Source organism: Puntigrus tetrazona, chromosome 10, assembly GCF_018831695.1.
Source record: "Puntigrus tetrazona isolate hp1 chromosome 10, ASM1883169v1, whole genome shotgun sequence".
NCBI classification, from domain to species: domain Eukaryota; kingdom Metazoa; phylum Chordata; class Actinopteri; order Cypriniformes; family Cyprinidae; genus Puntigrus; species Puntigrus tetrazona.
In genome coordinates, this window is record NC_056708.1 from 1331853 (window position 1) to 1359288 (window position 27436).

General features: G+C 38.7%; 2 protein-coding genes across 5 annotated transcripts in view; both read left to right on the forward strand.

Moving 5' to 3' along the window:
• cercam (cerebral endothelial cell adhesion molecule) overlaps positions 1–1972 on the forward strand; it is a 9498-nt gene extending 7526 nt beyond the window's left edge. For both annotated transcript variants that reach the window (XM_043251211.1, XM_043251212.1), the window contains exon 12: positions 1153–1972. In XM_043251211.1, the coding sequence (XP_043107146.1) occupies positions 1153–1387 (235 nt within the window). In that variant the 3' untranslated portion in view covers positions 1388–1972. The remainder of the gene's footprint in view (positions 1–1152) is intronic.
• A 1586-nt stretch (positions 1973–3558) lies between these two features.
• The window catches only part of sardh (sarcosine dehydrogenase), a 54908-nt gene continuing 31030 nt past the window's right edge, over positions 3559–27436 (forward strand). The window contains exons 1-9 of one of the 3 annotated variants that reach the window (XM_043250330.1): positions 3559–4075; positions 5160–5492; positions 5795–5973; positions 6052–6231; positions 6312–6435; positions 7157–7257; positions 10317–10421; positions 13557–13686; positions 17491–17577. In XM_043250330.1, the coding sequence (XP_043106265.1) occupies positions 5165–5492; positions 5795–5973; positions 6052–6231; positions 6312–6435; positions 7157–7257; positions 10317–10421; positions 13557–13686; positions 17491–17577 (1234 nt within the window). In that variant the 5' untranslated portion in view covers positions 3559–4075; positions 5160–5164. Of the gene's footprint in view, positions 4076–4327; positions 4507–5159; positions 5493–5794; positions 5974–6051; positions 6232–6311; positions 6436–7156; positions 7258–10316; positions 10422–13556; positions 13687–17490; positions 17578–27436 lie in introns of those variants that run through there. The other 2 variants (XM_043250329.1, XM_043250331.1) reach the window with 2 other exon arrangements.

A 27436-nucleotide genomic window follows, 5' to 3' on the forward strand; every position in this document is an offset into this window, starting at 1 on the left:
GCGTAATGCCATCTCTTCTCCCCAGTCCGTTTCCTCTCCGTCCCGCCCCGACTGAGACCGACCGGAGCGGGGTTATTCAGTGTTTCGCTGCCGGCTAACCCTTTACACCCTGCCCTCCCCGTCATGCATTCCAGCTAAATTAGTAGCTACTTTAGCCGGCGTTTGCGGCTTTGCTCTCCTTCCAGGTCCGACAAAGCCAAGGGCCCTCCGCCAGCTGGCCCCGTACACACGTCTACCCTCAGTACATCAAGTACCTCTTCAGGCTTCTTTATTTTATTCATTTATTGGGGTATCGAGCAGCACGAGCCTTAAAGTGTCGCTCCATCCGATTCTGGATCCAAAAGAGACATTAAATAGATAAGCGGTGACCTCTTTCCTCTGAAAGGTCGTGATGCAAGCATTTCTGGTACTTTTTAGAATTGGGATAAAATGGGAATTTATAGACGGATGGAGAAAGAGTTTGTTTGTGAAAACAGATAACTGCTTGTTTTCATTTTCAAAACTCGTGTTTTTAATTATGCTGCCATATTTTTGTCTTAGCTATTTTTTTTTACTTATTTTTTTAACCTAGTTAAAATAAGTTTTTGATTTGAGATTAATTTGAAAACTTTTTGAGAATTGTTTTAGCTAAGAAACATATATATATATATATATATATATATATATATATATATATATATATATATATATATATATATATATATATATTAATATTATAAAAATAAGTTATTTTTATACTTATGGTTAGGTTTTTTTTCAAATCAGGAATGAGATGGTTATTTTTAGGATTTATTTATAATAGGATATATAATTTACATATATATATATATGTATGTATGTATGTGTGTATGTGTGTGTGTGTGTGTGTGTGTGTGTGTGTGTGTGTGTTTGTGTATATACACATACAGTATATATTTTGAAAATATGTACACGTATTTACATGTGTGTGTATATTTATATTATACATAAATATATTAACATATAACAACATATTTTTCTGAAATATATACATACATGTGTGTATTTTTATACAGTTCTCTACACTAATATCGGTACCTTTATTAAATCCAAGGAAAGCTGGCCCTGAAAATAAATGTGCAGCCTGCACTCAGTTACCCAAGGGGTTTGATTTTGTTGTTTTCTTCTTAATAGCGAAGACTACAAATCCCATTTCCCCAATCGGAATCTGATGGCGTACTCCACACAGCCCCTTCTGGTGCAGCCCTGCCATTACGCCGGGGACCCGGAGTGGGTGAGCGACACGGAGACCTCCACGCTGTGGGACGACGACAGCGTCCGGACGGACTGGAGAGGCTCGCACAAGACTCTGAAGGGTTCTCAGCCGCCGGCCGGCTTGCAGAGCGCCACCTACAAGGACGAGCTGTGAAGCGCAGCCCCCAAGACCCCGGACCTGGGGCCAGGCACTCCACGGCTACACTAATCAGGGTTTCTCGGGTTTTCCAGCTGAAAAAAAAATACAAGATGCATTTACTTAGCAAAATAAATATAGACCATATTAAGATATGTTTTCATGCTAGCAGTGAGAAATGCAACTTTTATTGCAAAAAAAAAGAACAAGGCAATTGGGTGCAATACATTAGATGACTTCTATTTGATTCAACAGGAAGAACTTTTATTATAAATTTTTCTATTTCTTGAACTGTATAAAAAGGACATTCGATAGCCGTTATGGAAGTGGTGCGTTATGAATGTTATTAGTGGATGTCATGCTCAGACAAACAGAGCTTAGTGTATATGAGATATGGTGTGCGTGGAAGACGTTTTTGGTGAGTTTTTGCTGTTCGTTTCTCTGTTCCCATCGTAATCATTTGTTCTTATTTATTTCTCTTCCCTGTCTTATTCCCTTCTGTGTCGCTCCAAACTGAACAGCAGGACCGAACGAATAAGAGTATGCACGGCAGTTATTGTTGTTTTTGAAATAAAAAAAGAAAGTTTTTTGGAAAAAAAAAAACAGTGTTGGATGTCGGTCACGTGTGTTTGAGCTTCTTTCGTCTCGTCTCTCAGACAGAGAATAAATACAGACACGGTAAACACTATCAAGGGCTAGAATATAATCACAAGTTGTTATAAAATCATATTCTGGACAGTACTTTCACTTTACTTCCAGCAGAAACAATAAAGACTTCTTTAGGACTAGTTCTGCTGCAGCTCTATCGCCATCTACTGGTTGGAGCAGAAAAGTTAAAAAAGCACTTTTTTTTTTTTTAATGATTTGTTTGCACTTTATTTTAAGGCGTCCTTGTTACACTGAAATTATACATCACTGCACTGAGTAATATTAAATATGCGTGTACTACACGGTTCGAATTAGGCATGTAATTATGAATAATTTATTGTCATTATAATAGAGGGGACACGTAACGTGTGTCACCTCGAGATAAAGCTTTACCAAATATGTTTATTCACAAAAAGATTTTTAGAAGTACATTAAGAACCATTTAAAAAACTACAAGTCAGAAAAATGATAAAAAAATAAACAAATAAATGCATACAAAAATAGTACTAAAAAGTACTAAAATAATAATAAAAAAATATATATATATATATATATATATAAATAAAAAAACATGTTTAAAAAATGACTAAAACTAACTAAAATTTTATTTAAAACATAAAAGTAGTATAAATAGTATATCAATTGAATGACACTGATGAGGATGATTTTATAGTGCATCAAGCAGTTTTTAATTGTTAGAGTAGTTGTTCTCAATCTTCACATTTGATGAGATCAAGGAGTAAAGACACTTGAGTGTCGCCGAGCACCACGCTTTCTTCAGACATGAAGTCCCGAGTCACACATTTCTCTCCCAATATCGAGGTGTTGGCTGTGCAGACTGATTCTTTAGATACAGGAGCAAGTATAACGCTCAGAGTCTTCTCATTTGTCGTCGTGACCCCGGTGAACCCCGTTTGGTAAGAGCAGCACGCTCTCATGTGAGCAGATCGTTCTCGAACCACTCCCAATCAGTGCTTTGCTGTAGTTATTGCACAGAATCAGCGGTGTGAAATGTCTTATCAGAAGTCGGGGGGGATTTGCAGCAATCGCCAAAAATATACTCTATGGGTCAAAATGATTGATTTTGCTATATGCCGAGTTATTAAGATATTAAGTAAAGATCATATTTAATGCAAATATTTTGTGCATTCTCTATTTAATTTATGATTAGTAATATGCATCGCTAAGGACTTCATTTGCACAACTTTAAAGGTGATTTTCCAGATATTTAAAGTTATATCGGTTTTATCCCGGCCAAATATTGTCCTATCGTAACAAACCGTAAATCAGTTTATTCAGGCGACGCATAACCCTCAATTAAAAAAAAGGTACTCTTTTTGACCGGTTTTGTGGCTCAGGGTCAGAACTAACCGCAGTGATAGTGTGTCTGTCACAGATAGGCCTGTTTGGTTGCTTCATGCAGGGCGTCCCGGGGAGGGTGGGCCTCGCTAAACCCGCTCTGATTGGTTGTCTCGCGCAGGCAAGATGTCTGAAACAGAGAGTTTCCAAGCTCTCCAGGATGTTTTTTTGGGGCTTGCGTGTATAAATAGGTCAGCCAATAACGGTCAAAGTTCAGGGTGTCTGCAAAACATTGTTGTTATTCTGTCAGTGTCATTGTTTAAAGGCTAGATTCTTTTTAACCACGTAGTTTCAACGGTTATGTCCCGCTATGTTCCTCAATTCTGTTTTCTTGGGAAGCCTAGCAGTAGAGCAGATGTCTGATTCTGATCTTCTCTGAGGGGAAACTTAACAGCTGAGTCTCCACCTGCCCAGTAGATGCATAAATCAAAGCTCACATGTTTTTTAGCCTCTAAATGATGCTTGTGTGTATAATGTGGTAAATAGCATTTCTTTCTTGCCATCGTTTCTGCAGTCAGACTGAATCTACTAACACTAGTAGGTGGGTGGAGAGTTTACACCGGGGTTAACATGTCTGTTTGGCAGCTTGCAAACCAATGCATATGAGCTGCAGGCAATAAGAAGCACAAGGTCTGCAACAGCAAAACCATTCTCGTGTGTGTGGTTTTTTTTTCCTTTGTGGATTCATTCATCTGACAGGTAAGCAATGCACGCGTCCTACTGCGAAATGAATGGCAGAATTATAGCAGGGTTGTTTAGCAGCAGGCAGCCAACCGCAAAACGTTCGTGACTTTATAAAGTATTCGACCGAAAGAGGTAGCGTCGAGAAGTTCCGTCGGCTCTGTCAAGTTTTCCGGGACTTGAAAGTCTTTGAGGATCTGGTTTGCAGCACAGCTGTGTTCATCCACATGCTCGGTCAGACAGCCATGTTTGAGCAGCGGTGGCTCTGTTTGGGAACGCATCTGAAGGCAGCCTCGTACTCTTAAAGAAGCGGTTCACAAACACGAGTTTTATAAAGTTGAGGGGATTCACCGCCGAACTCCTTCACGCGCGCTCACGGCTTTATGCTCGTTTCTGTTTACGGTTCTTTTCATTTCAGCACGTGTCATCTACTTCAAACGCCTCAACTGGTGACCGTTTTGCAAACGATTACTCTTTATTTAGTCATGGTTTGCGCTGCAGATGCTTCAGCATAGTCAACTAACTCTTAACAATAGAATAAAGATAAAGAGAAATGATACTTTTAGCATTAAAGTAATTAATGGATGCATTTTTATTTTTAATAGACAAGTAAAATTGCAACTATATATATATATATATATATATATATATATATATATATATATATATATATAGTGTATCATGTATGTGTGTGTGTATATATATATAATAATATAATAATGTGTATGTGTGTATATATATATATATATATATATATATATATATATATATATGTGTGTGTGTGTGTGTGTGTATATATATATATATATATATATATATATATATATATATATATATATATATATATATATATATATATATATGTGTGTGTGTATATATATATATGTGTGTGTATATATATAATATTTGAAAGCAATTTTATTTTATTTTTTTTTTTTTTTTGAAATGGACAGAAATGTATTCTCTTTCAGATACTGATATAGAATATATATAAATAAATAAACTGTGAATTAAAAATGGGCCCAGCACCGAACTCTGAGGCACTCGTTTGCTGTCTATTAACGTTTTGGAGTTAAAAGTTAGTGTTTCTGTGATGTTACAGGGGCCATGTCCTTCTTGGGAGCAGCAGCAGCAGCTTGGAGGGTGATGGCCTGCCGGAAGTCCCTCTCGGCCCCGTGCCGTGCCTCCACCCGCTGCTACAGCTCCCAGTCTACACACACCACAGAGAAGAGTGTCCCTTATGAGAATACCCTCAAACGGGACCATGGCCTCGGTGGGCCCACCAAACCGCTGCCGAAGTCTGCAGATGCTGTGGTGATCGGAGGAGGAAGCCTGGGTTGCCAGACCCTCTACCACCTGTGTAAACTAGGCATGTCCAATGTGGTTCTGCTGGAGAGGGACAGACTGACTGCAGGCACCACCTGGCACACGGCAGGTATTACACTTTGTTTGCTTTGTGATTAGATGTTCTTTACGCTGCAGTTTTGCCTCAGTGCGTAATGCGGGGGGAAAAATGACTTGGGTTGCGTGTACACAATGTAAAAAGTGTTATGTTTGTTGCAAAGCAGATTTAATTCCAGACGTGTACAGTGTAGTTTACTCTATGAATAGGCTTACAAAGCTGGTTTTGCAATAGCTAAAGCCAAATCCTTAGGCGTAGCAACCTGTCAGGTACAAATAAGCTCTATGTCTTTTGAATTTCTGTTTGTTTAATGCAGTCTTTCTGCCTTTTCACAGGACTTTTGTGGCAGTTAAGACCTAGCGATACCGAGGTGGAGCTGCTGGCGCACACGCGCAACGTGATCAGCTCCGAGCTGGAGGAGGAGACTGGCCTGGAGACGGGCTGGATCCAAAATGGAGGCCTGTTCATTGCTTCCAACAAGCAGCGGCTGGACGAATACAAGCGGCTCATGTCGGTACGGCGCAAATCCTGAACCAAGACGACACCGTGCCATAAAGTTGCAGAAACTAACTAAATAAATTTTGCATTTCAGCTGGGCAAAGCGTACGGTATCGAGTCGTACGTCCTGTCACCTGCCGAGACCAAGGACCTGTATCCTCTGATGAATGTGAAGGATCTTTATGGCACGCTCTATGTGCCCAAAGACGGCACCATGGACCCGGCGGGCACCTGCAGCACCCTCTCCAGAGCAGCCACCGCCCGCGGGGCCACCGTACGTCTCCACAGTTAGAGCCGTCTGGTTTAAGAGATGATGAGTGCGTGACCCGCGCCGATGCTTCTCATTGATTACAGGTGATTGAGAACTGTCCAGTGACGGGCGTCCAGGTTAAGGTTGACGATTTGGGCGTGAAGAGAGTGAAAGCGGTGGAAACTGCTCATGGGAGCATCCGAACGGCGTGCGTGGTGAACTGTGCAGGTCAGAAGGATGCAGACTTCACCAGCAGAGGGCAGGCCGTCACTGAGAAATAAGCTGCTGTAAAAGTTGATCAAAATATCAGCCGCTTTTATTTTATTCTATTTAAAAGATCCATCTGAAAGCTGTTTTTTTAATTATTATTTTTGTCTAAATTACACTAAAATGAAAAACTTTGAATGGCTACACTATTTTTAATCTGAATATTGTGAGAAATCAATTTAATTTTGTGTCTCCTGAAATTAGTGTCCTGTGCTATTTATTATTATTATTTTATATATATATATATATATATATATATATATATATATATATATATATATATATATATATATATATATATATATATTTATTTTTAAGTGTAATATTTACAGGGTTAAAATAAAATCTGCAAAATGAAATAGGTAAATATATGCATATGCACGTATAATCAAATAAATCATATAATAAATTTGATAAATTCTGCTTTGCCTCCTATCCAGTTATTAATCTAAATTGTCAAATTTAAATATTAGAATAGTACATTAGTATTAAATCACCCTTTAAAACAAAATTATATAAAAAATAATTTCATATGTTCTGAAAAGCAAGCATAGCCAGGTAGTGGGGAATTATCTTCTTATTTTAATACAGTGTTTTTAAAAATGTATTTCATTATCGAATCTCATCAGATGTCTGCACAAATGCTGTATCATACGGAGAAATCCTGCGTGCTGTTTTTCAGGTGTCTGGGCCGCTAGGTTGGGGGAAATGGCAGGCGTGAGTGTTCCTCTGATTGCCATGCACCACGCTTACGTCGTCACTGAAAGAATCGAGGGAATCCAGGTGAGGTTCAGCACAGAACACCGCAGACACACGCAAGTTCACATCGATAAGGAGAGAACTGCACATATTACAGAACATGGAGGCCGTCGTTTGCATGATTTATTCATACTACAGTGCATGCAGGGAAACGGAGTCCAGCGTCCGTTATTGATCGATATTAATGATTATACAAGGAAATAAAGTTATCCACCGCTTCAGTGTGGGGTATGTTTAATTCTCGAAACGTATGCATTCCGGTTTAAACCTGTTCAGTGCTCCATGTTTAAATCAATTAATTATATATATATATATATATATATATATATATATATATATATATATATATATATATATATATATATATATATATATATATATATATATATATTATTATTATTTTTTTTTTTTATAACCCCAAAAACAACTGAACAGGTATGCAAGCAACCACCTTTCCATAATTACCAGTTCAATTTACAGTCTACATACATAAAAATACATATTAAATTAAAAAATTAAAATTAATTTAAAAATGAATAAATTAAAAGGAAAGAAAAAAAAATTAAAAAATAAATAAAAAAACATGCATAAAACATTATAAAATGGAACATAAATGAATTAGTCACAGACAGTATTTACAATGCAGTAAAGCAAGTAAAGTCTACATTTACATGATATTCATGTATGGTTAATTAGCACTATATTTAGTGCAAATATGCATCCTGTGTTTTCATTTAATGGAAAAGGTTGGTTTTAGAGCAGCTTAAATATCTGTGTTTGGAATTTTTTGAAAACTGCATATATGGTTTTGCCATGAAACGGCCAAAGAAGCTGGTGTGTAGTTAAAGAAAAATACAAAGAAACAATTATTTAAGCTTATCGTATATCGTGCCGTAATAACTAAGCTGCTTTATGACTTCACAACCAATGCTTCGCTATCAGCGCCTGTGAAAAGTAGGCGGGGGCTAAACAAAAGGACCTGTTTGAGAGCGTTTCGGGGCCCAGTGCTGCATTGATGCTGCTTCTTGTGTCTTTACAGTGTCTATAGAAGACTTGTGCTAATTTAAAAATGTTGCCAAGGAAACCAAGGAATTGCACTAAATTAAGTGTGCTACCATGGAAACCAAAGAAAATGACACGTGACGGACGAGCGTCAGTTAGAGTGGTGTGAAAATCATATCAGTGATGTTACACGTTAGATGACGGTAAAATATCATTAGATATTATGAAGAATTTTTAAATACATAAACTGCTGTTCATAAGTTTAGGGTCAGTGTTTTTACTTTTTTCTTTGCACTCATGAACGCTGTATTTATTTGATCAAAAATGATATTGCGGTTTCTGTTCAGTATTGCTATTTAAAATGTAATTTATTTCTGTGAAGCAGAACTGAATTGGTGTCAGTCCAGTCTTTAGTGATGATCCATCCGAAATCGCTCTAATATGCCGATTTATCAATTTATTGAAATAAAAAAAGAGCAGCATTTAATTAAAATATGCATCAAAACAAATCACTTTTTACCAATTTAACACCTCTTTGCTGAATCGAAAGAAAACGTAGTGATCCCAGGCTTTTGAACAGGATCGCATATCGTTATTTTGAATAGATGCTGTTCTTTTTAATTTTCTGTACATCTAAGAACCCTGAAAAAAGTCTCCCGTGTTCCAAAAAATATGAAAACTAAAATATGTTGCTAAAATTGATCCTGTTTGTGGTGAGGCCAATAAAAATGGCAGAGCACGTAAAAACCAGGCTATATTATGCAGACATCATGGCAGCTGTTTTTTATGAAGTTATGCCGTTTTAATTGCTCGTCTCACAATGAAGCAGTACACTGATAAATTCTATTTTTCTTAGTTTTTTAACTCAGCATTCAGAACAGACTGCCGTTTGGCTCCGCGCTGGTTTGGCCTGTAACCTGATGTCTGTAGTTTTAGTGGGTTGGTCATCATCAGCAGACTTCACTCTCAGTGGATCCTCCCTGCCGGGTTGTGTCTGTCTTTCGGCTCTTGGTCTGTTTTTGAGCTCTATAGGGGTGTCTTGCTCTATTCATGTTACACTGCAGTGGCAAAACACAACAGCGGCTCAACTCACAGCCTCTCTGTGGATTACGCAACACTCTGTGTGTGTGTGTGTGTGTGTGTGTGTGTGTGTGTGTGTGTGTGTGTGTGTGTGTGTGTGTGTGTGTGTGTGTGTGTGTGTGTGTGTGTGTGTGTGTGGTCTGATGACAGCCGTGTTCCTCCTCACAGAGGGGCCAGCGCGTCATCACTGAGAACGAAGAGATGAAATGTTTGTCACGTACGTGGCGTGCAAAGTGAAGCTCGCTGACCCTGTGACTGCGAGAACGAGAGATAAGCATTGTTTTTAGCATTATTAATAATGTGAAGTTAAGAGTTCGTTTGCAAAAAGCGATAAACGCCACTTAAAAAAAATATGAGCTTAGTGCCATGCATTATTCTTCACATATAACTCCATCCGAAGCCTAAACATGTTGTCATGAAAAGTCGGTATTGTTCACTTTTAAGCCGTTGTGAGTCGTTTTTGAACGGAAGACGATAAATCCATTTCAGCGAATCAGCACGCTGTATTCAGATTATGTGACAAGACTACTCGTACTATAAAACTAAATTTTAACATGTCAAATAAGCATAGTTTTCATTAACTTTAATTTCTGTATTATTATTTAATAGAAACAACCCGAATGCAGTTTTTGATTGATATTACTTAAAATGCGCAATAAAAAAAAAAAAAAAAAAAAAGGATTTATCGTTTTTGCAAACGAGCGTTCTGTGAGAGGAACGATTTTAATGATGCTGAAAATTCAGCTTTGCGTCACAGGAATAAATGACACTTTAGTCAAATAGAAAACGGATCAATTCAATCGTAATAATAGTTGATGTTATCGTTTTTACTGCATTTTTGATCCAAATCACTAAAACAGCTGAATGCTGGTGAATGTCATGGTGGTGGTGTTGAGTAAAGCACCATATGGCTTCTCCGAAGAGCCTCGTCATACAAGAACACGATGATCTAGTTTTCTTCTGAAATGACGATTAACTATTTCACGTCCTTTTTTCACTAGAATATGCCCAACGTCAGGGACCATGATGCATCGGTCTACCTGCGTCTGCAGGGCGACGCTCTCTCTGTGGGAGGCTATGAGCAGAACCCCATATTTTGGAATGATGTAAGTCGCAATAACCGTTTTTTTACAAATCTGACAAAGACTGCTATGTTTTCTGTGCTTGTTCATGTGAGAGATTTTCTTTTTGTGGTTTGACTTCCAGAGCCCATGTTTTAGTTCACATTTGCACGGTCACACACTGCCTCTGGGTAGTTTCCACTTAGACGTCGTTTCATTAAAACGTCTCTTTATTGGTAGTATTGTTGGTGATCGGCTGATATTCATGATTTTAAGTTGAGGATTGGTTGATTTTGGGTAATTGTGCATGCTAACTTATTACATTTAGTTGACCTTTTCCATCCTCTAAGAGTCAAGCCGATTCATACAAATATTAGAAACATTTATTTTAGCATATACATGTGTACTATTCATATTTTCAATTTTTTTTATGTTTTATTCTGTTATGTGCTTCTGTCTTCTTTTTTCTGCTTTAATTTGTCATTTTAATTTTAAATGTAGCACTTTATCTTTACTTAATTCCAAGGTAAGATTTCTGCATTTAGTTTAAGGTTTTCATCTAATACTTTTTGCATTTGTTTTATTTTTGATTTAGTTAACAATAACTCTGAAACTTTAATTTAATAATCTTGTGTACTACAGTTCTAATTTGTGTGAGTCTGAAGAATTGTGTGTGTGTGTGTGTGTGTGTGTGTGTGTGTGTGTGTGTGTGTTTGAGCTTGATGTATATTTTGATTACACCTGCAGTATCAGTTTTAATAAGCCTCTTAATGAACTCTTTTGGTGCATGTAAATGTGCATGTGTAGGTGTTTCTGTCAGCACAGTATTATTTGCTCTGCTCCACTGAGTTTTGATTGAAAAGGTTTAAGTATGTATTATATTTAATTCAAGCGAGTAAAGAAATTTTACACCCCTTGCCGTATTCAGAAACACACAGCGTCTCCACGACAACAAAACCACAGGGAGAATAAAAGTTATTCTTTGCATATATGTTTGAGCAGCGTCATGCAGATCTTCCAACACAGTGAAGGAGTCTTAACTTAATAAAGAATATCTCTTTGGGTTCGATACTCTAGCTTTCGCAGCCTCATAGATCTTATATATGCTTGCAACAACCCAAAGACAAAGGAAAACTTGAAATTGCATCATACGACCCCTTTAAAATTTTCGATTTTATTATTATTATCATTATATGGTATCAGTAGTTTTATTTTAATTTTAGTTTTAGTCATTTAGTTGTGTGTTGTCACTTCTAGAATCTTTTGGTTTATTTTTAATCTGTATATATTTAAAAAAATAAATATATATTTTATATATATATATATATAAAATATATATATATATATATATATATATATATATATATATATATTATTATTATTATTATTATTATTTATTTATTTATTTATTTATTTTATGTATTTTAGTTTGTTTATTTTACTTCAAATTAGTAAACTAAATAAAATTAAACTAAATCAATAGTTTTAAGCATTTTATTACAATTACAAAGTAATATGGCTTTAATTTTTCATTAATTTTTATAGTATTTTTAAATGAAACTGCAAAGGAATAAATTGAATTAAAACATGAAATGCTGACACAGAATTTCTAAATGACTATTTTATTATTAAATATACTAAGATTTTTTTCTTCTGTGTAGAGCTTTTCAGTGCGTACTGCTTAGACTGTTTTTAAGTTTCCGGTCATATCAAATAAGAAGTCAAGAGCAGGTTGGATGTAACCCAGACGGGGCTCATAGCACTAATATCAAATTCATTTGTCATGAAAAAAGTGCATACTGTGCACAATATTCTGCAGAAATTGTAGAAGTATTACAGTACAGCGGTGTGATATTCCATCCGTAGCGTGTGTGTGTTTGAGTGCTCCTGTCTGCAGATGTTCCAGCGTAGCGGCGTCTGGAGATACGTGGTTTTTTTAACTTCACATTTGACCACATTTACACCGCGCTGCCTTTAAATGATCTCCAGCCAGCGGTATCCTGTGTGCAGCAAAGCTTTTCTCATTAAATTCCCCCTCCGTCAGCTCACGCTTTCGCTAGAGAAAGCGACAGTCACGCTAAGAAACGGCGGATCGATATCTTAGGGAAGTGTGAAGACTTTGAGAAATGTGTTTGTGGTCTGAATCTCTTAATGAGACGCCGTGAAGCCTGGCCGGGTTCTCATGCGGCCTCTACGGTTTTATTTTCGCGCTCGGCACCGGCCGCATACTCTCTCCATTTCATCGGCTGTCAGGTTGCTCACGCCGTCTGCCGCTTCTTTCCGTCCCACGGTTTCCAGATCATTGACAGTCAGTCCCCTGTGGCAGCCGTAGAAGACGGTGATGAGCACAGGGCTTCGCTTAAATACAGTTACCGATTGAGAAGCGTTCGTGGTGCAGGCGGGCTTGTTCTGCCAAGAAAGTGAGGTTGGAGCTGTGCAGACGGCAGGTTCAGTCTGCGCCGCAAAATTAACATGAAATCGAAATTGGCCGCATGGAGGTTCTTAACATGCTGTAAAGATCACTAATAGCCGCAGACGTTATAGATATACGTAAAGTAATATGCATTGGCTGAATGGAAAGAGAAATTCACGCACTGTAAAGTTTGAACTGAGAGAGAGAGATTCTCCAAATCGCAAGATATAAACTTCAAATGGCGAAATTGAAATATGAGATGTGTTCGGAAAGTCCGAATTTTTCCAATTGAGAAATGTGAGGTCTGCATTGCTATGAATTACCCCCGAATTGCGAGATATTACCCCTGAATTGTGAGATATTACCCCCAAATTGTGAGATGTAAAGCCTGATTTGCAAGATCTGAGGCCCGAATTTTAACATGTCAAGTCTGGATCGAATTGAGATGTAAGGTCCGAATGCCCGGATTTTGAAATGTAAAACTTGAATTGAGAAAATCCTAACCGAGAGATGCAATTGTTAACTACAAGAGCAGTGAAGCACCACAAATATATTTTTTGCATTCTCGTTTGCTGAAATGGCAAAAAGAAATGGTGTTTTCTTGACTTTAAAGAAATGAGATTGACTGGTAATGGCGCTCAGAAGAGAGAACAATGTCAAATTTCACTTTATACCTCGTATTTCTGTCTTTTTGTTATTTTTTTTTTTTAAATCATGTTATCATGTTCTGCTATAAATGTGTGTGTGTTTGTTCTGTGGTCCGGCAGGTGTCTGATAAGTTTGCCTTCAGCTTGTTTGATCTGGACTGGGATGTCTTCATGCAGCACATTGACGGCGCCGTGAACAGAGTACCTTCTCTGGAACAAACTGGAATCAAATCCACCGTCTGCGGCCCGGGTACGTGAACACACGCACCAAACGTCTTGTGTGTTTGGGAATCGGTCTACAGTTTATGAATCCTATAAATGAACCGACTCATAAGAATCATTAATTGTGGAATTGAACTGCACCAGTCATACTGTATGTAGGAATCAAACTTTGAATAACGCTTTAAATTTTATTATAGTTACTAGTATAGTATTATATATACGCATCATAAACGGACAGTAAAAATACTTCATCGTACTATAAAATTAACAGGAATTCAAGATAAACAAAAATAATGTCCAGAACGGATGCCAAAGGATATCAGTAATCGTATTATACATCAATTTCGTTGATAACGTTTAATGTGATTTATGTGAATATGATTAAAGTGTTATTTAATCACTTTAAAGAACCGACTCAAAACGGTAACTCGTTTGGGAATGATTTTTTTTTTTCGTGCTTTTTTACATTTCTAAAAAGAACCAGTTCATAGGAGTCAAGGAATCAAACGGCGTGTTTTTGAATCACTAAAAGGAAAGCGTTTAAAAAAAGTAGTAAACTGTTTGTAAACCGAACTTCATTTTTCATGCTGTATATCGTTGAGGCACTAAAATATATATATTTTTCGCAAAAAACATGAAATCAGGAAACAGACTAAAACTAAAATGCATTTTATGTCTTATTTTAAAAAAAAAAAAAAAAAAAAAAAAACAACCCAAAAACTCATAGTAGTCATTTGAAGAGATTATTTCCAATTTTTTTTTTTTTTTTAATAATCAAGTTTTTTTTTTATTATGCTTTTATTGTGTTAGCTGGTTTTTTATTATTATTTTTTTTAATAACCCATCTGCAGTTTGAGATTAATTGTAGTGCACAATGAAATCTTTTCTCATGAACAGACGTTTTGTTCAGAATGATTCAGAATGCAGAGATTTATATTGCGGTGCGATGTTTAGTGTGTTTCTGTAGTCATAGCCTCTTCATCGGAGCGTTACACCGACTTTTTGATCTCGCTGCGCTCTGCCGCTCCGTCTCAGCAGGTGATTGGTTGACTAGACTGCCGGTCAGATGGCTCTGCGCTCTGATTGGCTGACTTGTCACCATTTCAACTCTCCCCAGAGATTCAGTCAACCTTTACTGGCCGTAATAAAAGATGACAGGTGTGAAATGCCGCTAACACACTGTAGTGGCTGTCGGTCACTCGCAGACGGGTTTCGGGTCAGTGGATGAGTGCTCCTCAAATCACTTTAAGAGAGTGCCAGCAAAGACACCATTCACTCGTCAGCGATTACAAACCAGATGTTGAGCACATGTAGAATTCAGCTCGGACTTTGCATGAATCACGTTCAGCACTTAATAATCATACCTCTGTCCCTCTGGCCGTTAACTCCACTCGAAAACCTATCTCGCTCTCAGGCTGCGTCTCATTGTCCTGCCGTGACGTGACTCGGTCCGTCACAAACACCGGTCAGAGGTCTCCATCCACTAAACGCTGGTGACTCAATTATCCATGACACCATTATGCGGTTTCACATTAAATGTTATCAACGAAATTGATGTATAATACGATTACTGATATCCTTTGGCATCCGTTCTGGAAATTATTTTTGTTTATCTTTAAATTCTTGTTAATTTTATAGTACGATGAAGTATTTTTACTGTCTGTTTATGATGCGTATATATAATACTATACTAGTAACTATATAAAAAAAAAAATTATTATTTTTATATATATATATATAAAATATATTAATTTTTGCATATGCACATGTATAAAATTTTAATTAAAAGTACAGTAAAAACAGTAATATTGTGTTATTACAATTGGAATGAACTGTTTTCTATTTGAATATATTTTAAAATGTCATTTATTTTTGTGATTCAGTTTCAGTGTCACATGATTCAGGAATCATTCTATACATGTTCTGAAAACATTTCTAAATATTATCAATATAATCTAAATATTATTTAAATATTAAACATAGTCTTTGCTGCTTAATATTGATATTTTAAAATAGATTTTTTTTTTTACTACTATTTAAATAAAAAAAACCCAGAACAGTATATATTTGAAACTGTTTTTTTAACTCTATAAATATATTTTATAAAAATGTAAAGAACATAAAATGAATAGAAAACAACTTTTCTTTTCTCCTGCTGATAATGTAATTTATAATTAGAATATATATATATTCAGTTATATTGAAATAATGGAAAACTGAAGCAGAAGTTGCTCAAAGTTTAATGTTAATATAATGGAGTTTTCTTTTTTAAAACACGTCGAATTTGCAGTATCTTCACTAAAGATGTCGTGTTTTGGGCTTATGTATTCTAATCAACTCTGAATGCTGTCATTTGAGTTTAATGATCTGAGTTGGTTCATGTTTAGTGTCTTTCTCGCGCTCTAAAGCTGTTGTTTGACACCACAAGGTGACTTCTGAGGAGCGCTTCGGTCATTTCTCTGAGGTGATGGCTGTGTGTGTGTGTGTGTGTGTGAGTGTGTGTGAGTGTGTGTGAGTGTGTGTGTGTGAGTGTGTGTGTGTGTGTGTGAGTGCGTGTGAGTGCGTGTGAGTGCGTGTGAGTGCGTGTGCGTGTGCGTGTGTGCGTGTGTGTGTGTGCGTGTGTGTGTGTGTGTGGTGATGTATGAATAAGAGCGATGGAGGAGAGGAAGACGGATAAATAAAACATAGCTGCCGCCTCTCCCCCTTCTTTGGCTCTCAAAGAGCAAACGATGCTGTGGAAAACACTTTCTCCTGTGGAGTAATGGAAAAGGTGTGTCTCTGCTCTTCATCTCTTTTTCCGTCTCACCTCTCGCTCTCTCTCTTGCCCTCGCGGCCTTTGTTTCTCCTCGCCTTTGCATTTCTCTCCGTCTCCGATGCTTTTGAGGGTCATCCCGCAATGTCTTACTACTGAAAGCTCTGACCGTTACGAATGGACCATTAAGTGAGCGCTCAGCAGCAATGCATTTTTAAAGAGCCTTTCAGAAAGATCTGATCTGACCCTCCGGCCGCACACTTTCCCACCTCTCACCCTTATTTTCTTACCTTTCGTGCTTAAAAGAGCCACATTATAAACCCTCAATGCAATTATTTTTCTTTCTGAAGTGCTTTAAAGTATTAGTTAAGTGTTCTTGCAGCATAAACATTGTAGTTTCATATGCATGATAGTCCAGAGTGACATTATGCAAGTTAATACAAACATTGTTATAATGTTGCTTAATATCCTCCTACGTAGGCTAAGTGAATATGAAACAAGTCACAGGGAAAAACATAAACTATTTATATTTTTTATTATCATTAACCATGATTTATTATCCAAGGCTACATTATTTTTCATACAAAAATACAGTAAAAACTGTAATTGTTTATTATTATTATTATTATTATTATTATTATTATTAATTAAAAAAATCCATTTGAATGTATTGTTGAATTTTCAGCATCTTTACTACAAACTGATTAATAGAAAGTTCAAAAGATGGCATTTATTTGAAATTAAAGTCTCTTATAATATTGTAGTATATTACGATCGGTCATTTTCTTAAAAAAAAAATTATATATATATATATATATATATATTTTTTTTTTTTTTTTTTTTTTGAATTCTCTAATAAATAATTATTTGTGAATAAAGAAAGAAAGACATGAACATCTTGAAGTTTATCAGGAAGTTTTTACTCTGGAAGTGCTTGGATGCAGAGTTTTGTGTTGAGAACGTTAAGGTTTACCAACATCATAAACATTATTTCTCTTATTTTAAAATATAAAGATTCTTCATGTAGTTTTGGTTTAAGAAGTGTGTTTTTACTCTTGTTGTTGGTTTGTTTTCCTCCAGAATCCTTCACTGCGGACCACAAGCCCCTGATGGGCGAAGCTCCGGAAGTGAGAGGCTTTTTCCTCGGATGTGGCTTCAACAGTGCAGGTAAGAGAATAGAGTTTAAAGGAATAGTTCACCGAGAAATGGAAATTGCCCCATATTTTACTCACCCCGAAGCCATCCAAGGTGTAGATGACTTTTATTTCAGACGAACACATCCTGGCTCTTCCAAGCTCGGTAATGCTGGTAGAAATAAATAAATCACATAAATATACAAACTACACCTACATTCGACGCCTAAGCAGATCGATGGGTTTTTGTCGAAAAAATATTTCTAGTAGTAACTTGTTAATAGTTTGTTACAAAAACCCCATCAAAATGTGAAGGCGTATAGGTCAGTTTAACGTGGCACTACTTTAACGATTTACAGAGCTTCAAAATAATAGCAGCTAGGTTACATTTATTAAAAACTCCAACTGTGTTTGTCTGAAGGTCGTATACACCAAAGTTGGCTTGGGGGTGATCAAACTATGGGCTCATTTTGTCTTCTTTTAAGCACACATGCACACACCTTTCCCTTCCGCAGCTTGCTGGTGCCAAACGAATTATTTAACCCTGAAACCCCGCAGAGTTTACATGCAAAATCCAATCCCACACACTCTCCATGTACACGCCACCCACTCAAGATCAACGCAACTTGATCTCTGACCCCTGCGTGTCCAGTACCGGCTGCTGTAGTCTTCCTGGGCAGTCTTTAACTAGCGACTGTCACAGGAAACTAGGTTTTTCGTTGTATTTTATTTGCACCGTATTCGTACCGTATCACCCAGTCCTAATTACGTTGCATGTAAACACAAGATTCTAAAAACACGCAAATGAAAGCATTTTAAGGTGGTATTTTTGGATGCAGAGGGCTCGTGATTTTGAAGGTCAGATGAAACCGGAGTAATGCTGATCGTGCTCGGCTTGGGACCGGGTCACCTTGCAGGCAGGCCTCAGACATGCTGACGGACAACGGGCCGTGATCGTGTGAACGGATCAGAATACACGGCCATACGAATCACAATCAGATATTAGACTCATGCTTGCTTTTTTTATGACATCGATTCCTGACCTCAGCATGCAAAATTCATTTCCTGGAACGACAGGAGTACAAGAGGCTGTGATTGGTTATGTTATACGATATACAGTAGCAGTCGAAATTCAGACGCATTTACTCATTTCAAACCTGCCTTTCATTATATTCTATAGAGCTGTTTTGTCTGGACACCATTGACGTTTTTTATCTTTTTATGTACATCACCAGACAAAAGTCTGGAATAATAAAAGAAGAGATATTGTGAAATAATTTTGCAATTTAAAATAACTAGTTTCAATTGTAATATATATTCAAATTGAATAAATTCCTGTAATTCAAAGCTGAATTTTCTGTATCGTTACCCTAGTCTTCAGTGTCACATGATCCTTCAGAAACTATACTAATATACTGATTTATTGCTCAAGAAACATGTCTAATTATTATCATTGTCAAACAGCTGTGCTGAATCATATTTTTGTGGCAATAAAAAGTAGTACGAAATTTTGGGCAAGTAAGAGTTAAAACATTTTGATTATGACTTAATAATAAATAGAAATTAATATTTTTTTTATTTAGTGAGCATGCATTAAATTGTTCGAAAGTGACTAATAATATCATGACATTAAAATTCAGCTTTGCATCACGAGAATAAATTATTATTTTTAAATGCATTTGAATAGAAATGGTTATTTTAAATAGTAAAAATTGACATTTGATGTTTTTTCATTAAATAAATACAATCAAACGTATCAGTCGAGAAGGTCGTGCAGATTTGGAATGACATGAAAATGAATAAATGATGACATCATTTTCATTTATAGGTCACTTCATTTTTGGATGAACCATTATATCATCCTTAAGCTATTAGATAAACCATTTAGTCTTGAAAGAAGCTTTGAATTCTCTGATTAATTGCACATCTTTTGCTCTTGGAGGAAAACGGTGCCTTCTAATACAGAGACGTTCACCTTATGAATGTCAAAACTGTAATGAGAGGCGCTTCGAGTGGATATTAGCCTGGTACTTACAGCCTAAGATGTTGATCAGGGATTCTCCTTGGGTGTGATTGCATCAGAGCTGTGGGATATCATTATGTGTGTGTCCATCAGTATGCACGGCCACGGAGATGTCGTCCTTCTTCGATGCTTCCGTCATGTCTGCGCATTTGTCTTTAGTCTGGCTTTTTCCTGTCTGTTCTCAGTGCTACTCTCACACCCCTGAACAGAGACAGACAAGTATCCAAATGAAACCTGTCTTGAAGAGTTTCAGGGCAACTGGTTAAACGGCCAGCCTGTTGATGTGTACCTGGTGTGTGTGTGTGTGTGTGTGTGTGTGTGTGTGTGGTAGGAGAAGAGGCCAGTCCGAGGCAGATGGTGGCTCATTGGTGATGTGATTGCCCTTCTGGAGAAAAACGCATAGTCTTTCCCTTCATCTGAATATGTTGACATCTCACTATATAGTAGGCAAAAAGAGCATGTCTGAATTACTATTTATTAATTTTGCAAAAAATATTTGGCTGGAAATTAACAGATAACCGATTATTGAAGAAATCATTTGAGGTTGCTAAAAACATTATTTTGCTTATTTGGAAATAGTTTAGCGTTCACAACAACACACAGCATCGGCAACAACACTGCAGAGAGAGTAATAGCTCAACTTTCTTTCTTTGCGTGAACGTTTGGGTGGTGGTGTGAAAATGATCCCACACAGTGATGTAGAAAAGTGGGGGTGTGTTTAAACAAACCGTTTTAGGGGGGTGTGGTCAAGCCTTAGCTTTTATGAAGAATCTCTCTTTCGTTTTGATGCTTTAGTCTTTTCAACTTCAGGGGTCTTATCTATGCGCTAACCGTTTTAACACTCTAAGGAGAAAGAAAAACTTCAAATCCCGTTATATGACCCCTTTAAACGTTTAAATTAAATTGATTATTTTCTATCTTGTTTTTCAACTACATCTAAACTTTAATTGGGTCTTGTGTTTCAGTAAAACTGGTTTTGGTGCATCACTAGTGTTTTTAATAACAGGCTTAAAATATACCCTGGTTAATCTCTAGCGTTCATCAGATCCTCAAATTTAGTACCTATTCGGACAGACGTTTTAGGTATTTGGTCTTGATGGAATAGATCTGCTACACTGCTGTCGTGTATAGAGACTTGCTTCTGACAAAACATCCACAACATGCTGTAGTGAGCATGTAAGAAATACCGCTGCTGCACACACATCACACACGAAGTAACCGCTGTGTTTGACGGAAGTGAAATGAACCCACAGCAGATCTATAAGGTGGAGCTGGGGAAGTGGAGGGTTTCTGAAGCACACTGCGATGGCTGGGATTTAGATCAGATTCAGTTCTGCATCGTGTGGAGTTTCAGGACAGAACATCAGCAAGACGTTTTCCTGGAATTTTTGAGCTGGCGAGAGTTTCAGACCACCGAAAAACAAACCTCGAAACATCTGTTTGGACCAGATTTTGTCTTACATTTCGCTTTAAATATGTCAGGACCTTTAGGATGCTGTTTTAGAGCTACCTATGTAGGCAGTACTTGGTTTTGAAACGGAGCCATGTATTCTTATGCACCTACACACACATTTATGTGATCGGGTTGTCTTATGTAGCGCTCTGAAGCTTCCTTCTCTCTCAACCTCCTTCTCTCTTTCATTTTATTCCTCCTTGTTTTCTTTCTCATCTCCCCTGACATTTGCAGAAATACCGCTAGTGATTTGGTCGCTGCTTTGATGAAGAAAGAGAACTGGTGTGTGTGTGTGTGTGTGTCCTGAGAGGAAAACATAGACGTGAAAGTCTATCCAAATGGTAGCATTAACTCATGCACCGTTGAGCTCTCGTTCCTGCCCCAGCAGTTCAGCTGGAGCTCGACGCAGACCAAAGACTAACTGATGCAGTGCCTCAGCGAGGACGTTTGTTGACCGATGTATGCTGACAAAACGGCTGAGTCTCATTAAATGGATATTTCAACCAGAAATGAAAATGATCGGTTATGCTTTACTCAAAGGGTTGTATGCAAAAGACTGACACCTTCATAATGTCATAAATATTTATGCACGTTTATGACGACTGTTTTTGCATGTAATTCATCCAGTTATGTTATTTTTAATGTTTTTGTTGTGTCCTAGGGTAGGGCTAGGGTTGGGTCAAATAATGTCCACTAAAAATGACATAACTGAGTGAATGACTTAATGACAGTGGTCATAAACGTGCATTAAAACCTCGTTATTATTGTAACCCTATAGAAAATAAATCATTTCACTGATAGGGTTTAAGTAGGTATTTTATTCAGTTTGTTTTAATTTATATTTGTAATGTTTACCCTTTCCTTTTTCTTCTTTTAAAGTTAACTTTTTGCATATTACGTTATGTAGCGTAAAGTTAGGTAGAAATGCACAGGGGAAAACGTGGTGCATACAATCTAACTTGTTTGGTTTTCATTGATTGGATGTCCTGTAATTTAAACCCGCCCCAAAGTAGGTGAGAGAGAATCCGATTGGTTAATAGAGAAAGAGAAGGAAAAAGGAGAGTCGTGAGTCGAACGAACTTTGCGAGAGATTAGGGAAAATTGGGCTTTTCGTTCAATTGTCGTTACCCGTGTGTTTTTTTCCTTTTGTATTGATTATTAACATACAGTTAATATTAACGTCGAGTTTATCAGCGTTTTCTCAAGAACGTTTACGGACATCGCCGCTGCGACCATCAGCTGTACTATAGTGTTCGTGTGTCAAAGCGTTCACCACGATCGCTGTCGTCGTGGATAGACGTTTCTTCGTCGGATCTCAAGATCGCAGGACTTTTTTTCTTTTATTCCTCCGGATAGCGCACCCAGCTACCGGAAACGTTAGTGTTCCTCGGCATCGTGGGACGATCGACGCTCGGTGGAATATTTAGAGATCGCGATCCGGGAACGGGAAGAAAGGGTACTGTGTGTTTGTTTTTTCGTTTGCTCATTCGAGTGAAGCGGCCAGTTTCAGTTTTTTTCAAGGCCTCAACGCACACTAGCCACGACACAGGCCTGCAACGGGTGTGTGTGTGTGTGTGTGTGTGTGTGTGTGTGTGATTTTGTGGGCCCACTGTTGTTGCTGTTTGTTACGTTGATTTGATTTATTTATTCATTACATTGTCTGTTTTCCTATAACCTAAAGAGGGAGGGAGATACGTGGTTTTGAGAAAATTAGGATTTAGGAAGTATTTTTCATAATTGAAGTATCTTGCTTTTCTTTTCTATTTCATTAAATTATACTTTTTCTATCCGTGAACCATCTTGTTTGTTTTCAAGGGTATCGTCACAGGAAATAACGTATATAAAAGGTAAGATCAGGGAGAGGGGGGCCTTAATCCAACAACACAAGGCATTTATTTATGAACCAAGAGCAATCCCTTATAAATTTCTACATCAGAAAGAGAGGGGGTGCTACACAAAGTGGGGGCTCGTCCGGGATCACTCCTCTCTCATAAGTCAAACCTTTAAGGAAAAAGAGCACCGTTAAGCACAAACTAACAGGCCTTCTAAGTGACAGTGGTTAAATACACCCTCAACATGGCTTTGGGAAAACACCCTTCTTTAAAAGCAGAGTTAACCAGTTGGTGTGAAGAAGTGGGCATCTGCGAGACGCATGCTGTGATGTTGTTGAATGTACCCACACGCACAGAAGTGGCAGTTATTGAAGATGTAATGCAAGGGGTAAAATCACTAGGAAGAGTTCGTGTAAGAGACACCAGAGAAGGACCTACCTCACATTCTATGCTAGTATTGTGTGAATGCAAACAAACTGTTGATGTCACGTGTATACCACCAGAATTGACGCCTGATGAAACAGGTGAACCCTGGACAGTTGTAGTAGTCTCTACAAAAGACACCTTACCTGACACTCCATCAGATGGATTTACTGAAAAGCTTACAAAGTTTCTGACGGGAGAAGGAAAGTCATTAGCGGATGTACAAGCTTTGTTTTCTCCCCGCAGTTCAGCCGATGGGTCCCCAGAATCCATCATACGGGCGTGGGTGAGATTTTGGAAAAGACTGTGAAACCCTCTGGAGAAAGCAGTGCTTACAGACGTCACGTACCTTTTCTGCCATAATGCCAACACCCATGGGAGAGGAAAGTATGGAGAACTGGATGGAACAGGCCCGCTTAATGATAACAGAGTGTGAATGCACCGAAAAAGAAAAACGACGAAGAATTATTGAAAGTGTCAAAGGACCGGCATTGGAAATAATAAGAGCAGTTCGTTTCTCCAATCCTGAGGCAAGTGCATTGCAGTATTTGGAGGCATTAGAGAGCACATTTGGGTCATCTGAGTCTGGGGAGGACTTGTACTTTAAGTTTCGTTTGATGCGTCAAAATTCAGGTGAGGCTCTGTCTGAGTTTCTAAGACGTATTGATAAAGCCCTGCACAAAGTAGTGGAACGTGATGGACTGTCTCCTAGATTGGTGGATAAGGTTCGTGTGGAACAGCTGATAAGAGGTGCTGTGCATTCCGACATGATGTTACTTCAGTTAGGACTTCGTGAACGAAGGGAACGCCCGCCCTCATTTCTAAGTCTGTTGAAAGAGATACGAGAGGCTGAGGAAAATGAAGCAGCCCGACACAGGATGACTGCTAAAGCCAAAGCGATACGTCTTCATGACGATGGGGGAATTAGCCCCTCAGTCATTCATGAACTCAAGTCAGAGATTCAGGAGCTGAGAACACACATATGTGGAAGTGAGTTTAAAGCCGTGACCACGTCTTCCATGGCGCTGAAAGCAAGAGAAGAAACATGCAAGCGTACTGATAAGACTGACGATTCCGAAGTGCGGGAGCTGAAAAAGCAAGTTCAACAGCTGCAACACGAATTGGCAGTTATGAGTGTTCGCAACAATCAGCAGACGCCCTCAGTCCCTGAACTGCAACCGAAATCCTTCCAGTCCCCGACCGTTTCTGCCTCATCTAGATTCAAGACAAGTAGGAACAAAGATGATTATTTCTGCTACCGCTGTGGCGAAGATGGCCATATTGCCACCAAGTGTCAAGCTCCGCCAAATGCTGATCAGGTGATTCAGAAGCTGGTTCGCTCTCTACGAAGGGCCAGGAGTGGAAAGCATGATGAAGTATTCGATCAGAAAAAAGATTTTAATCAGGTATGTTTCTCGAAAAGAGGCCAAACAGAGGTACGCGGGTCAGGTGATTTGCCCAAAGGACTGGTCGGTCCAGCATCAACTGTAGAAGTGAAGCTCAATGGCTGTTTATGTCGCGCTCTTTTAGACAGTGGGTCACAAGTAACCATAGTATTTGAAAGCTGGTATTCCAAGAACCTGAGTGATGTGCCTATTCACCCTTTAACTAGCCTATCCATATGGGGCCTCAGTTCTTCTAGCTATCCTTACAGAGGTTACATTGTAGTGGATGTCACTTTCCCTGCCTCTGTCACTGGGATTGAAGAGCCACTGTCCATCTTGGCACTGGTATGCCCAGACCCTCAAGGTCCCTCACAGCTGCCTGTCCTAATTGGTACCAACGCAAGTTTCTTTAAACGTCTTGCTACCCTGAGTCGAGAGCTAGAAGGATCCAGTGTGGCACATTCCTGAGAATCCAGACTCAGCCCTTAGAGACCCACCTTCCTCGAATGTCCGAGACTGATCACCTCGCTGACAAACCTGAAGGAAATCTTAAGTGGATGGGGCCTGGACACTGTATTGTTCCATCTAAGGGAAAGATATGCACGGTGTGTAAAATGGAGACTGACCAACCAATGAAGAGAGAGATCTTTGTTGTGGACGGACCGGTGCAGGATAGTTTGCCATCTGGACTGTTCATAACTCCAGTGATTCTGCCTCCTTCTGTTGCTGAAGATATGAATGTCAAGGTACTGGTACACAATGAAACCTCCAAAGATATCTCCATTCCAGCTGGAACAGTGATTGCCAATGTTTATTCCACCGACACAATCACTACCACCTCAAAGAGCCAGAGCTCAACGGTAATTGACCCTCAGCTGTTTGACTTTGGTGAGTCAGCACTACCTAAGGCCTGGGAACAGAGATTGAGACAGAAGCTGTCGGCCAGGGGAGAGGTGTTTTCCAAACAAGAATGGGATGTAGGATTAGCTCAGGGGGTTGAACATCGTATTCGTTTACAGGACGCCAGACCATTTAGAGAACGCTCCAGACGAATCGCTCCTGCGGATATCGATGATGTGAGGCGCCACATCAAAGAACTGCTGGCTGCTGGAATCATAAAAGAGTCAAGGAGTCCATATGCTTCGCCCATTGTAATTGCACGGAAGAAGAGTGGGGCCATCAGAATGTGCATTGACTACCGAACTCTTAATGCAAGGACTACCCCAGATCAGTACACCACACCCAGAATCGAGGATGCCTTGGACTGTTTAGCAGGTAGTAGGTGGTTTACAGTATTGATCTTCGTAGTGGGTATTATCAAATACCCATGGCTGAGGAAGATAAAGAGAAGACAGCCTTCATCTGCCCTCTGGGTTTTTACCAATTTGAACGGATGCCACAAGGTGTTACTGGAGCTCCAGCCACGTTTCAGCGGCTGATGGAGAAAGCTGTTGGCGATATGCACCTTTTGCAAGTCATAGTTTACCTTGATGACATCATAGTGTTTGGACGTACACTTGAAGAACATGAGGAGAGATTGATGAAAGTGTTGGATCGTCTCAAAGAATGTGGTCTCAAAGTGTCGATTGACAAATGTCAGTTCTGTCAGCCTAAAGTGCAGTACGTAGGTCACATAGTGTCTGCGGCTGGAGTGTCCCCTGATCCCAAAAAGATTGAAGCTGTAACAAGTTGGAAAATGCCAACTGATCTAAAATCTTTGAGATCTTTCCTCGGATTCTGTGGATTTTACAGACGTTTCATAAAGGGTTACTCTGCCATAGTGAGGCCTTTGACGGAACTTACAAAAGGTTACCCTCCAACATCTGGAAGAACTAAGAAACCTGGAAATGGCCGGTGCTATTTTAAAGAATCAGAACCCTTTGGAGAGCGTTGGGATGACACCTGTACAACAGCTTTTAATCAAGTCATTCACTGCCTCACAAATGCTCCTGTGCTTGCTTTTGCAGACCCCACGAAGCCATACGTGCACTACACGTGGATGCCAGCATGAATGGTCTAGGCGCTGTCCTGAATCAGAGGCATCCTGAAGGGCTCAGGCCAGTAGCCTTTGCAAGCAGGAAGTTGAGTGATTCAGAGGGACGTTACCCAGTTCATCAGTTGGAATTCTTGGCATTAAAGTGGGCAGTGGTGGACAAGTTCCACGACTACCTATATGGTGCCCAGTTCACAGTAATGACAGACAACAACCCACTTACGTATGTGTTGTCCAGTGCCAAGCTGAACGCATACAGGTCATCGTTGGTTAGCTGCATTGGCTACTTATAATTTTAATGTAAAGTATAAACCTGGGCGTCATAACATTGATGCAGACATCCTTTCTCGTTATCCCTGGGAACCCAACAAGTCCTCAGATTGGAAGGAAATACCCAATTCAGGTGTAAGAGCTATCTGTCAGTTAGCTGTCGCTTCTGAGACTGAGGAGTCAAGACTGGCAGATCAACTGGGTCTTCCTCCCCAGAGTATTCCTGAGGCCTATGCTTGTCCAACCACGCTGAGTCTAAGTCTAATGGAACAGCTGACTAGTTCAGAGCTAAAGACTGCACAAGAGGAGGATCTTATAATTGGTGACATCAAGCGAGTGTTAGAGTCAGGGAAAATAATTACCTCTATTAAGAGTTCCAACCCTTATGTTACACTGTTACAGAGACAGGGTTCTAAGCTAAAAATTCAGAATGGACTTTTGTACAGAATTACCCAGAGTTCCTCTGGAAAAGAAAAGTTGCAGCTTGTCCTTCCCGAAAAGTACTGGACTCAGG